Genomic DNA, 16586 nt, shown 5'->3' on the forward strand with positions numbered 1-16586 from the left:
AGTCGAGCTGGGTCTTAGCATTGCGATGGAGATCTCTGTGAGAGCTTTCACCATTTCATATGACGTGGGGGTGGGAGGCCTCTGGTGGACCAATGTCCTGAACTCGGCTCTCCCAGCTCAGAGGCTCAGGCCTGACACCCGGCCAGAGGACCAAGACCCTGTCAGCCACTTGACTCAGAAGAAAAGGGAGAATAAAAAAGAAAGAAAGAAAGAAAAAAATAAAATAAAGTAAAATAAAATAATTAGAAAAAATTAAAAAACAATTTTTTTAAATAAAAAAAAAAAAGTACTAAAAAAAGGGACAAGCAAACCAAAAGCAAATCCACCAATGCTAAAAGCCTAAAAACTATCCGAAAAAAAGAAACAAAACAAAAAAACCAAAAAAATGGACAGACAGAATTCTAGGACAAATGGTAAAAGTAAAGGTATACAGACAAAATCACACAAAGCATACACATACACACTCACAAAAAGAGAAAAAGGAAAAAATACATATAAAAAAAAAAGAAGAGAGCAGCCAAATCAATAAACAAATCTACCAATGATAATAAGCTCTAACTACTAAACTAAAATAAACATAAAACCAGAAACAAATTAGATGCAGAAAGCAAACACCACATCTACAGTTGCTCCCAAAGTCTACCGCCACAATTTTGGGATGATTTGTTGTCTGTTGAGGTATTCCACAGATGCAGGGCACATCAAGTTGATTGTGGAGATTTAATCCACTGCTCCTGAGGCTGCTGGGACAGATTTCCTTTTCTCTTCTTTCTTTGCACAGCTCCTGAGGTTCAGCTTTGGATTTGGCCCCGCCTCTGCGTGTAGGTCACCTGAGGGTGTCTGTTCCCTGCCCAGATAGGGCGGGGTTAAAGGAGCAGCTGATTAGGGGGCTCTGGCTCACTCAGGCCGGGAGGGAGGGATGGGTACGGAATGTGGGGCGAGCCTGACTGTCAGGTTGCAACAGCCTGAGGCGCGCTGTGTGTTCTCCTGGGGAAGTTGTCCCTGGATCACGGGACCCTGTCAGTGGCGGGCTGCATAGGCTCCGGGAGAGGAGGTGTGGATGGTGACCTCTGCTTGCACACAGGCTTCTTGGTGGCTGCAGCAGCAACCTTAGTGTCTCATGCCCGCCTTTGGTGTCCACACTGGTAGCTGTGGTTCATGCCTGTCTCTGGAGCTCATTTAGACGGTGCTCTGAATCCCCTCTCCTCGCACACCCTGAAACAATGGTCTCTTGCCTCTTAGGCAGGTCCAGACTTTTTCCCGGACTCCCTCCCAGATAGTTGTGGATCACTAGCCCCCTTCAGGCTGTGTTCACACAAGCAACCCCAGTCTTCTCCCTGGGATCTGACCTCCAAAGCCTAAGCCTCAGCTCCCAGCCCCCACCTGCCCCAGCGGGTGAGCAGACAAGCCTCTCTGGCTGGTGAGTGCTGGTAGGCACTGATCCTCTGTGTGGGAATATCTCCACTTTGCCCTCGGACCCCTGCTGCTGTGCTCTCTTCCATGGCCCTGAAGCTTCCCCACTGCCCACCCCCCATCTCCGCCAGTGAAGGGGCTTCCTAGTGTGTGGAAACTTTTCCTCCTTCACAGCTCCCTCTCAGAGGGGCAGGTCCCCTCCCTATTCTTTTGTATCTGTTTTTCCTTTTTCCCTACCCAGGTACGTGGGGAGTTTCTTGCCTTTTGGGAAGTCTGAGGTCTTCCGCCAGTGTTCAGTAGGTGTTCTGCAGGAGTTGTTCCACATGTAGATGTATTTTTGATGTATTTGTGGGGAGGAAGGTGATCTCCACGTCTTACTCCTCCACCATCTTGAAGGTCCCCCCCGGGCATATACTTTAAATATGAGCAGGAAGAAAGGGATAGAACGATACACATCATGCTGTTAACTTTGGTTGTTACCTTGGTTGTTAGTTGAGGCTAGAAATAGAAGTAGAAACACATGTTGAAGGATTTTTTCTTTATACACTTTGTATTGCTTATCTTTGAAACAATTTTCTAAAGAACTCAATAAATAACATTTAAAAGTTTTTTTGATTTAAGTCTTCAGAAAGTCAAGCATCTTAAACAATAAATAATCCACAAAGAAAGTATATGTGAAAATGGTTTACATGAGAAACACATGAAACCTGAAGACACGTTTTGTACAATAAAAATATGATTATTACATTGAAAAAATAGCTTCAATTAACCAGAGACAAAAAGAATTGAACTATGCAGCAAAAATCAAACTTTCTACTGTATTAATTTTAAAAATACTATAATGTCTTGGAAGGAGACTAATATTTATCTGAAGAAGAAATTTCATTAAAGTTTCTAATATTCATATGAATCTCATAAAAACAACATTATCAAGGCAAAAGAAATATAAAATACCCTTTTATGCACTGACTTTTCTTCTTGAAAAAGAGTTACTTATAGGCTTTTATTGTGAAATAAATTTAAAGATGGAGATTGAGAAACCACAAGTATTTCTGGGTAAGGCTGAAGACCCATTTGCTTGTTATCTTTCAATTTTTGTACTATAACTTTGGCAAATTCTTCTCCTTGGATGTCACTAGTATCCAATAATTGTCTGACTTTTGAGGTCCTTGTAGGTTTGGTACTAATGAGTTCATAGTCCTCCTTCATGATCAAATCCCTGGACAGGAGGGCATCTAGAGATTGGTTAAGGCAGGCTTCAGTCATTTGGTTCACAATATCTTCCCTTTTACTCTGGATCCACTGTTGGGTTATACCAGGCTGAAATCGCTCTGTAGAAAAGCAAGCGATGACAAGTAAGAAGGTGGGGACAGATATATAGCTATGAGTAAAATTAGATGAAAAACAAAATAATAAGGCATAAAACCTAACTTTACTATGATTGTGCTCATATGGAACACCAGTATTTTGAGGGATGCTATTTATTTTCAAGAAACATTCAGATATTTGGGTTATCTCTTCCCTTTCCCTCCAAGAAAAAGCACTGCATTTTTATACATTATAAATCATGGGGGCAAATGTCACTTTTTCTCAGGTTTTTTTTTAAACATAAAGAATACTTGCATATTTGATAAACAAAAATATATTTACCTTTAGTAACATATTAAGTCACACCTCCTCTTAGCACTCCCTCCCTAGATAGATGGTCATGGAATACCACTTTGGCCTATTATTACATATCAACACTCATGTCTTCGGGGATTGGAAGTGCTTTCCTACTTATGGTATGTATATATCATACTAAAGAAATAAAGACAAATAAAACATCATATAGCAGATCTACTGAACATATGGTTGTGAGATAAATGGCATCATTTACAAAGTGTCTCATAGTACATATTTACCTGAATTTCCCTCAGCTGAGAGTGGATTTATTATTGCTAAAGAGCATGGAGCAGCCCTGTGATCACAGAATGTTGCTCTTTGAGCCACAGAAATGTTACTGTCACAACTGTGATTTACTGGACATTGACGCATCACAGAAAAGTCTTGAGTTTTTCCTATAAAACACAACATTTTCATTAAGGGTAGAATATTCCTTAGCTACTCCTATTAGCTAAAATATGAACATCCAGGTCATAGAGAGGGTAGTATTCAGTGTCTCTTAATTTTTCACTGCATAAGCTGGTTCATAAACCTAATTCCACAAGTAAATATTTTTTGGAACAAAAAGGTTTATGCTTAATGTTTTTACCATATTTCTGTCTTATGTAAATTATAAATCATAGAATTTTACTTCTTCGTGTGGTACCATATTTTTTCTTCTGTGTCATCTTCCTCCTTCTGCACTTCAAATGTGTCCTCTAAATTTACATATGATGTGTCTTTTTACACTCTCCTTTGGTAAACTTATTCAACCTCAGGGCCTCAATTGTCACCTCCCTTCCCAAATCCATGTAATTAAATTTTCTGTCTTCAGTGAACCTTACATTTTCAACAGCTCAAATTAAAAAAGAAAAAAAATTAAAAACTTAATTATTCATCTTAACTTTAAAACCTGTTTCAACTCCTATTTCTGTTAATAGCACCAATGTTCTTCCAGCTAAACTTGTTCAGCTTTATCTTGTTTTCTCTCTTCCTTCCTGCAAGTGAAAAGTGTGTCCTCTGTAACATCTCTCACACTATTCTCTCCTTCACACTCTGGAGCAGGTCTCATAATCTCTCATCTGTAGTACGATAATAGACCAATAGTCTCCTAACTGGTCTCCCCACCTTGAATCTCCTTTTCCCTTCCAAAATATCCTACATATTCCAGCCAGGATAAATATTCCTAAAGCAAAAAATTTTATCATGTCACACCCTTGCTCAAAAATTTGCAGTAATTGCTCCCTACCCAAGCAAAAGAGCCTGAATGGCTTAGCATAGTATTAGAATTCATCATGATATGACTCCACCCTCCTGATCTTTTATCACCTTTCATTCACCCTCTTCACCAGCTAAACCCAACTACTCACTGTTCTCTGTTTTCTTGCTTCTTTGCCTCTATGCTGTTCCTTTTGCCTGGAATGCCCATCCTTTATAACTATAGGTCCAACCTTCAGCCAGAAATAATTTCTTCATGATGATAACATGGTGTAGTAGTGACATGAAAATATTTATCAAAAAGACCTGGCTTCGAATCTTGGATTTGCCAGCTACTAACTATGTGATCCAGAAGTCTTGATCTTAAGAATCTGTAAAATGAGGAATATCTCCCTCACAAGGTTGTTGTGACAGTACTTTGTAAAAAATGTTACTCTTCCACTATACTACCATAGTTCTATATCCCTATATCTTTTACAATACATTGCTCTTTGTCTAATATTATGGTGACTTAGAAACATTTCTCCTGTTTCTTATAAGAGAGTTTTAAAAATATCTTTCTGTAGTGTCTAACATAATGCTTTTAATACTTAAATAATTTGTTTAACATCCCACTACTATTTTCACATCTTTAGACTGTCACTTTTAAAAATTGAGTTATAAATGCAAATGAAAGACATGTTCCATACAAACCAAGACTGCTTGCTAGAATATGATCTTGAAAGAAAACTGAAAACTTGCAAGTAATACTGACTGAAAAATTTACATACTAGATAAAAAATCATTGTCTTGAGGAGCTGACAGGGACCTTGAAGTTCCAGGAGAAACACTAGTTTTATGGAGCTGAGAGGATCCACATGATTCCTAAAATAAATAGAAGATAAATGACTTAGGTTAATGAAAAATCATTTTAAAAGTTATACAGCTTTAATTTCTAAACAGTTCCTGCTTTTGGCTTATTATAAACAAAGAATCAAAACTAATACAAATTACACTTTACAAAATTAAACACATATGTGAAGTAACAAAAAAAGTGAACTTGATTTCTTTATCAGGTCAATTGGATGGGTGGGGCAATAGTTAAATATATTAGAAATCATTATTTTTTCAATATTTTGTACATAATCTCAGAGACTCTGTCCAGCTCATGAGAAATTTGAGATCTGCAACTCTGATTACCTACTGATTTAGAGCACATGCCTATTCTCAATGCCTCAAGTTCCTTCAACATGGAGGAGTGGGAATCCATGGAAAAAGTAATATAGAAGTTGGATCCAATCCTAGCTCTGTCATGGAATTACTACCTAAGCTTCGACAAGGCATTTAAATAATTTGGCTCTCAGGTTCTTTTTCTGTGTATTTATCTAAAAATGAGCATGTATGGGCTCAAAGATCCAGTGATGAGATAGTGAATATAAAGGTGATTCAAAGACTACATACTGTGTTTTAAGATTCATTTTGAAGGTATTATTACTTTTCTGAATCTGTAAAGAGAACATATCTTATATATTCTTAAAAGAAATCATTAATATGAAATAATTCTGAATGAATGCTACTAAAGAAATCCTTCTTTTTGGATAGCCACACAAATGACATTTTCTTTCTATTAATCATTGTAAGAGGTTAAGAACAAGGCAGGTATTATAGCTTTTTTACATTTGAATAAGAAGGTATAAATAGAGTGGCAGAACTGTACCAATGATTTGTCTATGTACTACCCTGGAACACCATCCATTACATAAAACAAGGACAGGGACAGAAGTCAATGCCCAAGAAAGAAAGGACTGTGATTTGATGAGATGAACAATGAACTAAGAATCAGAAGAGCTGGATTTCAAATTGGAGATTCCCATTCTAAAATCCTAAAACCTCCCTGGACTTTAGCTTCCCATCTATAAAAGACTGAGATAGACTAAATGATTTCTCATATTCTGCTCACATTTTGAGTTTAATCAACATAATTATTTTTACCTCCTGTGGACCATAATTTACAGGTATGTTTGGAGATAACTCCATTTTCTTCTTGTCACATAAGTGAATGGTACTTGAAGCACTCTGCAATAAGAATGAATATATGTACTTGAATTAGAGATAATTAGAAAATTATATGAGTAAAATACAATCTACTTAACATATTTTGTATGTTTATACAAAATCAATAGAAAGAAAATCTCAATCAGTTGAGAATATAATATCTAACTTAAAGGTAGAGATAGTGTAGAATAGGGGAAATAACTTTAGAGACACAGTCTTTGAATCCTGCCTCATATTAACTGGTAACCTTGAGCAAATTCATCCTTTAAAATGGAATAATATCTACATGCGGGATCATTCTAGAGATTGAGATAATGAATATAAAGTATCTGGTTCAAACTAGGTACTTAATATATTTCAATTTGTGTGTGTATCTCTCTATCCATAATTATTAAGCATTTACTATAATTTAGGCACCATGATTCTAAGTACTATTATTATTTTCATTTTATAGATAAGAAATTGAGGGCTGGACTAATTAAAGGAGGCAAGAGTGCCCTAATGGAACAATGGGGGCCAATGAGATCTGGTTTAGATCCCAGGATACCTGTTTGACTTTGGGCATGAGACTTAAACTTAGTTTACTTATCTGTAAACTGGAGATGAGAATACATATTTTGCAGGATCACTGTAAGAAGGATTATAATATATGCAGAGGCCCTAAGATTACTTTGTAAGCATTCAATAAATGGTAGCTATTAAACAGATGATTTATTTAAACACTATGCCTTTGTACTAAAATTGTTTAGTGATTCACTCCTGTCTCTTTAAGCCAGACTTGGATTAGCTGCCATCACTATTGAGTGATTTAAAAACAAAACCATTAGTCTGCTTTTCTTCCCCAAACCAACATAACGTCAAATGCTCTACAGAACTTTAGAAATTGGTGGGATCCACACCCAGCCCTTCATTATTCATACTCAACAACTGTCTGCTCCATAACATGTCTAAGAAGTTTTAGGAGAAAAAAACTACTATTCATCTATGTATATAATCTATGGGGCATAGTACTTTACACACAGCAGTCTAGTGAACATTTGTTAAATACATTTTTATATGAACCTTTAAAATTCATCTTTGGATCCATTTCTGTTATATAAATTTCTTCTGTTCTTTTAAATTTATTAAAATATTTCTTGTTATACAGTATCATTAATTACTAACATCACTTTTCATAACCGATCAGTTAATGATAATTCAAATTATTTATGAACTAGTGAGTCAGTCCCTAGAAAGAAATAAAATGACATATCAAAGAAAAACTTTTTTTGATTCAGTTTTTACTGCTCAAGACATAAGAGATACTGTCTGTGAAAACATGAATTATAGGAGCCAGTTCAAAGAACTGAAAAAAATGTAGGAAACTCAAACAAAACAAGTCACCCTAAACTGTGATCTTTGTTTTCAGAAATTTCTTTATGAAAAATCTTATTATCTTAATAAATTTGTATTCTACCCTTGGCCCTGCCATTAGTTAGCTGTGTAGAGTGTTATGTGACTTACTTCCCTATACCTCAGTTATCTCATCTATAAAATGGAGATGATATTCTTTCCCTAACAGTTTTACAGAATTAACACAAGGATTTAAAAAAAAAAGAAAAAAATAACAACAACTCTGAGTGAAAACAATACAGCAACTTTAAAACAGTGACCAAAGAAAGTAATGCTATTAAATGATACTCAAGTATTTAAAAATATACACGAAATTACTTTATTTAAGAAGCAAAATTTCTCCCCCAAATTAACAGTTTTAAATATAGATCCTAGTATTTAAGTTGGTTGGGGACAAAAAAAGGAACTGAATTGGTTCTCTTCCAGTTCAGTTTCTTAGAACCAAGAAAACAGACGCTTCTATCCACCTTTGCTTGGCAGAAGAGGAGAAAGTTGTGAAGAGAGAAAAGGGAACTGAAAAGACAAAGCAAAAATAAATGTTAACAGAAGTTTGTATCTACTAAGAAGTGGAGAGATTGGAATGTTCTGGAAAAGACTACCTACTCAGAAGCGGAGAAGTCAATGAAAACTTATCAAAGGATTAAAGCAGAGTTCCTCCTCAGTTCCTTAAAAAACTCAGGCACTAATATTGCCACCATCAATTTTAAGTTTGGTTAAGGGCAGTTGTTTCCTTTATGCACTTCCCTTTTAAACCAAAGATTATGTTAACAGATACAGCAAACTGCAAGAGGCAAGCAATGTCATTTAGTGATAAATCAATTGTAGATTATGCCTGTTCACAACCTAAGAGATTGGCTAATAACTGATGGTTTTTATTATCATATCTCAAATGCAACTTAATGAAACCCAGAAAGTGTTAAACTAGGCTAACTTTGTCCCTAAAGGACTGTAGTTGCTTTCTAAACAATTTTTGATAGCAGCAAGAAAAACTTGCAGTAATGGGTTCCTTCAATTGTTTTTCTGATCTACAAGAGCAGAATGAGTAAATAAGACAATTGTTCTAGGTAATTCATATCAACTGCTACTTTGGTCTATGCAACATGGAGTGTTTGAGTGGGAAAACAAAAAGATATAAACAAGCCATAGAAAATACACATTTGGGCCTCAATTATTAATAAAAATTCTACAGCTTAACTTGGCAATAAAGTGCAATAACCCAGACATCTTTTACTCTCTATATAACAAAACTTCAGAGAAATAAACATAGATTTAAAACAACAACAACTGTAGTAATTTAGGGCATTAACTGTATATAACTGGCACTCATTACACATTTTAAATTTACATTTGCTATATGAGAGGTCTGAAAATCCCTTGAAATCTGGAGGTGGCTGTTTGAATGAAATGGAAAAGTTCTTTGGTGACAGATTCAAGACAGCATTCATACTCTCTGATAACTACTGCCCCAGTACTGTAGCTTGTATCTGTGGAAGGTATGTAGAAAAAAACTAAATTAAACTAAACTAAAACTCTCCATGATTTAACATTCTAATTTCCGGTATTACATTTAACAATTTACCTTTGTTTTCTTTAGTTGAAGAACAGCTTCAAGAAAAGTTATCTCTTCAAATGTTTTCAGAACTGGTTCAAGTTCTATTAAACATTCTAAATAAGATAAATAAAATGAGTTCAGAAAAAAAAAATGAGTTCAGGTTGCTTATAACCATTAAAATGAAAAACATAAACGCTAATATTTAACTGATAAGGCCCTAAGTAAATTTTTCCCCAAACTGATGACATTCAACTGTCTTAAGAGTGTTTAGTACAGGCATAAAGATAGACATATCTAAAGATAGATCAATGGAACATAATTGAGAGTCTAAAGCTCTTACAAGTATGGGCAATTGTTTTTTGACAAAGTTGCTAAGGCAACTCAATGAGGAAAGGATAGTCTTTTCGACATATGGTACTAGGACAGTTGGATATCCACACAAAAACAGAAAAATTTAGATTCTTACCTCACAACATACATAGAATTAACTTGAAATGGACTATGCACCTAAATGTAAATATAGGTGAAAATCTTCATGACCTTGAGTTTGGCAAATAATCCTTGGATATGGCATCAGAAACAGGATCCATAAAAATTTTTTGATAATGGGACTTCAAAAAAAGTGAAACCTTTGGCATTTAAAAAGATGCTATTTAGAAAAACAAAAAGACAAGCCCCAGACTAGGAGAACACTTTTACCTATCATGTATCTGCTAAAGAACTTATATCTAGAATATAAAAAGAACTCTAACAACTTAAGACAAACAACCCAATTTAAAAATGGGTAAAAGATTGAATTTCACCAAAGGAGACACACAAATAGCTAAAAAGCACATGAAAATATGCTTAAACACCATTAGTCATTAGGAGATGCAAATTAACACTACAATGAGGCATCACTCCATACCCACTAAAATAGGTATAATTAAAAAGACAGAAAATAACAAGTATTGACAATGATGTAGAGAAACAGAAAACCTCACACATTGCTGGTGGGAATGTATCATGATGCAGCCACTCTGGAAAACAGTTTGGCAGTTTCTTAAAAATGAAAGATAAATTTACCATACAACCAAGCAATTCCACTCAGGTAGTTACCTGAGAGAAATGAAAACATATATGTTCACACACAGACTTGCACATGAACAGTCATAGCAGCATGATTCATAATAGCCAACGAGTAGAAACAATCATAATTACCACTATTACTACAATAATATATGGACCTGTTGCTTAAGGGAGAGGCCAGGGCTCTGGATATAAAACTGAGCATTACTAACATATAGATGGTATAAAAGCCATGGTCTGGTCTGGATCATCTAGGGGGAAAGTACAGATGGCAAACAGTAAAGGACCCATATTAGAGCTCTGAGGCATTCCAACAGTTAGAAACTGAGCAGAGGAAGAAAAAAAGAGATAGAGGAAGAGAGGATAATAGGGAGTATGGTCTCTTGTGTCTTGGAAGCTATCAGAGGGAAAGTTTCAAGGAGGGAAGAGTCAGCCATATCTAATCTGCTGAGAGGCCAAGTAAGATAAGCAGTATTTTCCAAAATTGCCATCCTTGGTAACTTGAACAAATGCAGCTTTAGTGGAGATATGAAAACAGAAGACTGATGCAAGTTTGTTAAAAATTGAATTAGAGATGAAGAAGTAGAGACAATAAGTATGGACAATTCCTACAAGGTGTTTAGATCTAAATGGGAGTAGAAAAATGAGGTGGTAGCTGAAGGATGATATGGGGTCAAGAATTTTTTTCCTATATAAAGATAGGATATAATAATAGCATAGATCTGTATGACAGATGAACGATCCAGTAGACAGGCAGAGATTGGCAATGCAAGAGCAGAGAGAGAATATAAGGAACAGAATGCTGGAGAGAGTAAGGGAATGGCATCCAGAGCGCAAGTAATACTGTTTACAATTGTATAAGAACACTTTTTTCCCACTGTAAAAGAGATAAAGCAGGAAAGACAGGTCAAGTACAACTAAGTTTATAGATCTGGTAGTGGAACTATGAGGGAGTGCTCTCTCATGGTTTCTACTTTCTCAATGCTCAAAAGAAATACAGAACATAGAGTGTAGGAGGTTTAAGAAGGGAAGATAAGGTACAATATGCATTACCCCTGTCTTCTCTTCCTAAGTTCAGAATCTATTAAGAAAGGCCACACAATAATGATAGATGATGATCAAAATATCACCTTTATTACTGATAAAGCTAATTGGAATATGTCCCTTTTTAGATCTGTAGCATATGGGCTTAGTAATACTTTGTCCCTTCAGTTGACAGTTTTACTCACTCAGCTACAGGCCTTACCTGCTTCCATATGGGGAAGCACAAAATGTGCATTCTTTAGACAAGCTTACTTCTAAAAGGAGGAGAAAACTGAGAAGGGACTAGATAAGTGTGCTTTCTTTTTCTCTAAAACTAACAAATGAGGAGGAGTGCTGAGGGGCAGATAGGACCTAGAAATGTTCCTCCCATGCTTTCCTTCTGGGGATTGAAATGGAATTTCATCTTCACTTTGGAAACATGAAGTATGGGACTTAACGCATCTCCTACAGTAGTACAAGATGATCATCTAAGTCTGTAATTCTCAAACTTTTGGGTCTCAGAACTCTTCAAAATTATTAAGAGCTTTTGTATATGTTGATCATATCTATTGATATTTACTACATTAGATTAAAACAAAATTTTAACACATCAGAGTATATGAAAACACATTCCATTATCTGTTGGAGCAATGATATCATCAAACTTAATTTAGTCTCTGGAAAGATTTTTCCAGAGGATGAGAGTAAAAAGGGAAGATAATACCTTAATGTTTATTATTTTGAAAAGTTTTGATTTTATGAACCCCTTATAAGTCTCAGGAACCAACCCCACCTCCAGAGGTCCCTGCACCACAACTTAAGAACAGGTGATCTATGAGAATGGAATAGTAGATGTATTTGAGAAACATAACAGAATTGCTAAGTAGTGTTTAGTGCCCAGTTTTAGCCATTAATTTAAAAAGAAAACAATGAATTCCATTTCTGGCCAAGATGAAGCAACAAGGACCAATTCACCCTCCTGCCTTAAACAACCATTAGCCAGATAAAATGCATGAAACAGTGGTTTTCAAGACACTAGATATCAGGCAACAAAGGACAGTGATCTCTAAGTGATAGGAAACAACGCAGGTCAGCCTTATGACAGCCTGACTACCCAAGCTTACTGCCTTGGGAGAGTTTCCAGCTATACTACAGGGTAGGGAAGTAAGGCGGGGCCCAGTGGAAGCTCAGAGTTGAAGAGACAGGGCTGGGAGTTAGGGTAGACGGAGGCAGATAGAGTTTATAGGACAAAGCACCAAAGAGGAGAGGTACACAGAGAGAGAACTCCAGAGATCCGCAGAGCGTTCCTCTCAAATATTCAGCAGCACTGATCAATGCAGGATGTAGAAGTCAGTAAGCCAAAAGCCACTGTTCTGCAATGAACAATAGGGAAAAACCAGGAAGTTTGTAGAGAAGTACTGCCTAATGGCATGATCTTCAGAAGAGCTGGAGTCTTTAGGGAATGGAAAAGAAATTACAGTTTGGAAGTGGCACTGGGGACAAAGGAGATATATATAGGGATAGCCAAAAAGTTCGTTCAGGTTTTTGTAAAATCTTATAGAAGAACCCAGACAAACTTTTTGGCCAAGCCAATACACACATACATATGTATACATATAAATACACATACATACACACACACACACCCTATTACATGGCTCTGGGAGATAAGAGATAAAATGTTAATCCATTATTAGAGCAACTTTTGATTTTTTTAAAATACAATGCTGATGAGCACTAGACATAAGTTTTGAATGGAAAATATATTTGTTTTTTTTTTAGTTGGAAAGAAGATTCCCAGTCTACAGCTTGTCTTTTCATTTTCTATAGCATCTTTTGAAGTGTAAAATTTTTCAATTTTTTTGAAGTTCAATTATCAAAGAATTTTTTTAACAGATCTTGTTTCTGATGTCATATATAAGAGCTCTTTGCTTAACCCAAGATCATGAAGATTTTCTTCTATGTTTACATTTAGGTGATGATTCATTCTACCTCTGAAATAAATCTTAATTCTATCTGATTTTTCGATCTCCAGGATTGGTCTGGAAATTCTACTCTTGCCCTTCTCCAATCAATTTTATACATAGCAGCGAGTGATATCTCCCAAACTTAAATTTAATCATGTTATTTCCCTGAAAAACTCACTTTAATGGCTTTCCATTGTACTTGGAATAAATTTCTAACCTTTTTATGATGATAGTCAACAGCCTCTCCTTACCACTTCAAGCTCATCTCATAAAATAAAAACAACTTTGAATTAAAAAAAACTTTGAGCTTGTCATCTAACTTGTATAGTTGTTCAAGGAATATTTTATTTATAGCGTATTTGTTATTTTTGTAATTCAAAAGGTCCAGATTAAAACTGTACACTAACTTAAGAAAGACGGTCTTTCATCTGGATTTTGCGCCCATCCACTTTCTATTAGAGAGATCATAAGTGCTCGATGAGGTATATCAAATGGCAAACTTTCTTCATTAGTGTCAGGTCGATGTCCTTGTGACACACTATACATAATCTGCAAAGGATTGGTGACTTCTGTCAAAACAAATATATTTCATTCATTAGAAATATATTATGAGTTAATATATTAAATACATTCTAAAGCCAACCAAATGAGCATGAGGAAATCTTAAAATCTTAGGAATAATTCATTACTTCCCTTTCTGTCAAAGGAATATTTATATCCCAGCTATTGCCAGACTTGCTGCCTCTCATGGGAGGAGTATATATCTTCACCTCTTTAATTCTGGGCTTGGCCATGCGATTTGATTTGGCCAATGGAGTATGAAGAGAGTAGAGTAAAACAGAGCTCAGCAGAGCTGAGCAGAACCTAGCAGAGCCAAGAAGAGCCACAGCAACTAATAACCGAATGTGAATGAAAAATAAATGTTTAGTTTGTAAACTACTGAGATTTTGAGGTTGTTACACAGCAAACTGACCTAAATGAACCTCAAAGTAAAGAAAGAGACACTATTATCAGAAAATTTGAAAAGTATTCTTCAGTGTTTGCTGGTCTTTGGAAGAAGCACTAGTTAAATTTTCATACAAACGATTTTATAGGTGGAATGAATCTTAGAAATAAGAATTCAAAATTCTTACTTTGCAGATGAAAAAAAATGAGGACTTAAGAGATTCAGTGGCTTATAATAGAGTTAATTACTATCAGAACAAGAAGAATCTACATTTTTCTGATCCTTAATCCAGTACTTTCCAACATACAGTGGATTCACATTGATAAATTGTTATGTTTTTCTAGTGTGTTTTCCACAAAATGACTGTTAGGCAGATTTAAAATAAGTGGTCTTTATTCAGATAGTTCTGAGTATGACTTACCAATATGATGTCACCTAGAATAAGGAAGTCAAAGTACACTTACCTTCAAAAGGCTGTTTTCTAGATAAGACTTCCCATGTGATAACTGCATAGCTGTTTAAGATAAAAATATACATATAGTACTTTATAAACTATTCATAATAAACTAAAATGGTACTGATTTTAAAAGCTGACTGTGGAGACACCATTTTTTAAAGTAATAATGTAGTGAAATGCTGCTTAAAGAATCACTATATAGAACCAAGATGATGAATATTCATATACAGTTTTGTTTTGAAAGGGAATTAATTCAATTTGAAAAATCAGGAAATTACTGTAATAAAAACTTGAAGTTATAGGCAAGGATAACTTGTGGATGATTCTTTAACACCTAGATAAGCTATGCCCTTTAATTACATGATTCTATTATTCACACAAAATAAAGAGCAATAAAAAAGGCTGTTTCATGTAGCCCTATTCTATTGACTCTTTTTCTGGTGTAAGTACTGTCTCTTTTGGTAGTGTTAAATGTTAATTGCACTGTTTCCCTCCCCCTATCAAGGTCACATATGATAAAAACCCTTGAATATTATAAATTGGTAGGACAATAAGATATGCTTTAATAATTTTTAAGGATGTAAAAGTAGCTTAAGGCAAGGCATCGGGACTTCCCTGGTGGCGCAGTGGTTAAGACTCCATGCTCCCAATGCAGGGGGTCCGAGTTTGATCCCTGGTCAGAGAACCAGATCCCACATGCATTCTGCAACTAAGGAGCCCTCATGCTGCAACCAAGGAGCCCATGTGCCGCAACTAAGGAGCCCACTGTCACAACCAAATAAATAAGTAAATAAATATATTTTTTTTAAAAAAGCAAGGCATCTTTATTTTCATATTTTTAATTTTTAATTTTTTTTTGGCCGTACCACACAGCTTGTGGGATCTCAGTTCCCTGACCAGGGATTGAACCTGGGCCACGGCAGTGAAAACTGAAATCCTAACCACTAGGCCACTAGGGAACTCCCAAAGCGAGGCATCTTTAATCTGAAAAACATTAACCACTGTCTCTAATTTATTTTCACCACACTTATGACAGAAGCATAAAAATCGTACTTTTAAAATGTAGCTTCAAAATTCTGATTGATTAATCTTGTTTTTTAGACAAGGTTAACTCTGAGCAAAGGTAACATGCTGTACCTATATATATCATGCTTGATAGTAGCCCTTGATTTTTGTCCAGGTTCATAGTTTTCAGGTGGCATATAGATAATTGTCCCTCCTTCTGGTGCAGATTTACTATTTCGTGATTGTGAGAGGGACATCATGCGCCATTTTGATAAACCAAAATCTGCAATCTGGAAGGGAAAAGAGTAATTGAATTTTTAAATTTTCTCTTTAAAAAAATTCAAGAATTGATTGTTTTTGTTTATATTTATTATATTTAAACATGAGACCAGAGTAAATGCTATATATATTAATATTTTATTTCTATAATAGTCTATTAGTTTCTTAACAAATTGGATTCCATAGTGCTGAACCCAACAACTCTAAAAGCAATATAAACTGACTTGAAGTTCAGCATAATATTACAAATTTTAAGAGACTAAGTTTTGAAAAATTAAACAGGAGTATTTTTGCCTTTTATTCTGAACGAGTATATACACTTCACTTTTTGTGACAAGTAGCTTTATATCATGTGCTTTCAAAATTTACCTATACCTCACAGAACTGCTAAACTACTCATATCTAATATGATTGTCACTGGGTATTGTTTACAACTCAGGTTTATATGTTCTTATTTATAATGTGCTAAAAATAGTTTCCTTAAATTTTGAAATAAGTAAAATTCCAATATAGTATAACTCATTATTATATGATTTATGCCTACCACTAAAAGAATACCTGTTGACAATAGTATAGTTAGCATATAAA

The 16586-nt window shown here is 35.2% G+C and overlaps 1 protein-coding gene across 1 annotated transcript in view; it reads right to left on the minus strand.

Moving 5' to 3' along the window:
• Positions 1–557: 557 nt before the first annotated feature.
• RIPK2 (receptor interacting serine/threonine kinase 2) overlaps positions 558–16586 on the minus strand; it is a 31903-nt gene continuing 15874 nt past the window's right edge. Inside the window, exons 4-12 of the mRNA XM_059901786.1 lie at positions 15852–16009; positions 14722–14771; positions 13719–13880; positions 9281–9366; positions 6247–6330; positions 5046–5139; positions 3318–3473; positions 2368–2744; positions 558–1911 (exon numbers count right to left, since the gene is read on the minus strand). Coding sequence (XP_059757769.1) covers positions 2407–2744; positions 3318–3473; positions 5046–5139; positions 6247–6330; positions 9281–9366; positions 13719–13880; positions 14722–14771; positions 15852–16009 — 1128 coding nt within the window. The 3' untranslated portion in view covers positions 558–1911; positions 2368–2406. The remainder of the gene's footprint in view (positions 1912–2367; positions 2745–3317; positions 3474–5045; positions 5140–6246; positions 6331–9280; positions 9367–13718; positions 13881–14721; positions 14772–15851; positions 16010–16586) is intronic.

The sequence above is a fragment of the Balaenoptera ricei genome, chromosome 17 (genome assembly GCF_028023285.1).
Source record: "Balaenoptera ricei isolate mBalRic1 chromosome 17, mBalRic1.hap2, whole genome shotgun sequence".
Classification (NCBI taxonomy): domain Eukaryota; kingdom Metazoa; phylum Chordata; class Mammalia; order Artiodactyla; family Balaenopteridae; genus Balaenoptera; species Balaenoptera ricei.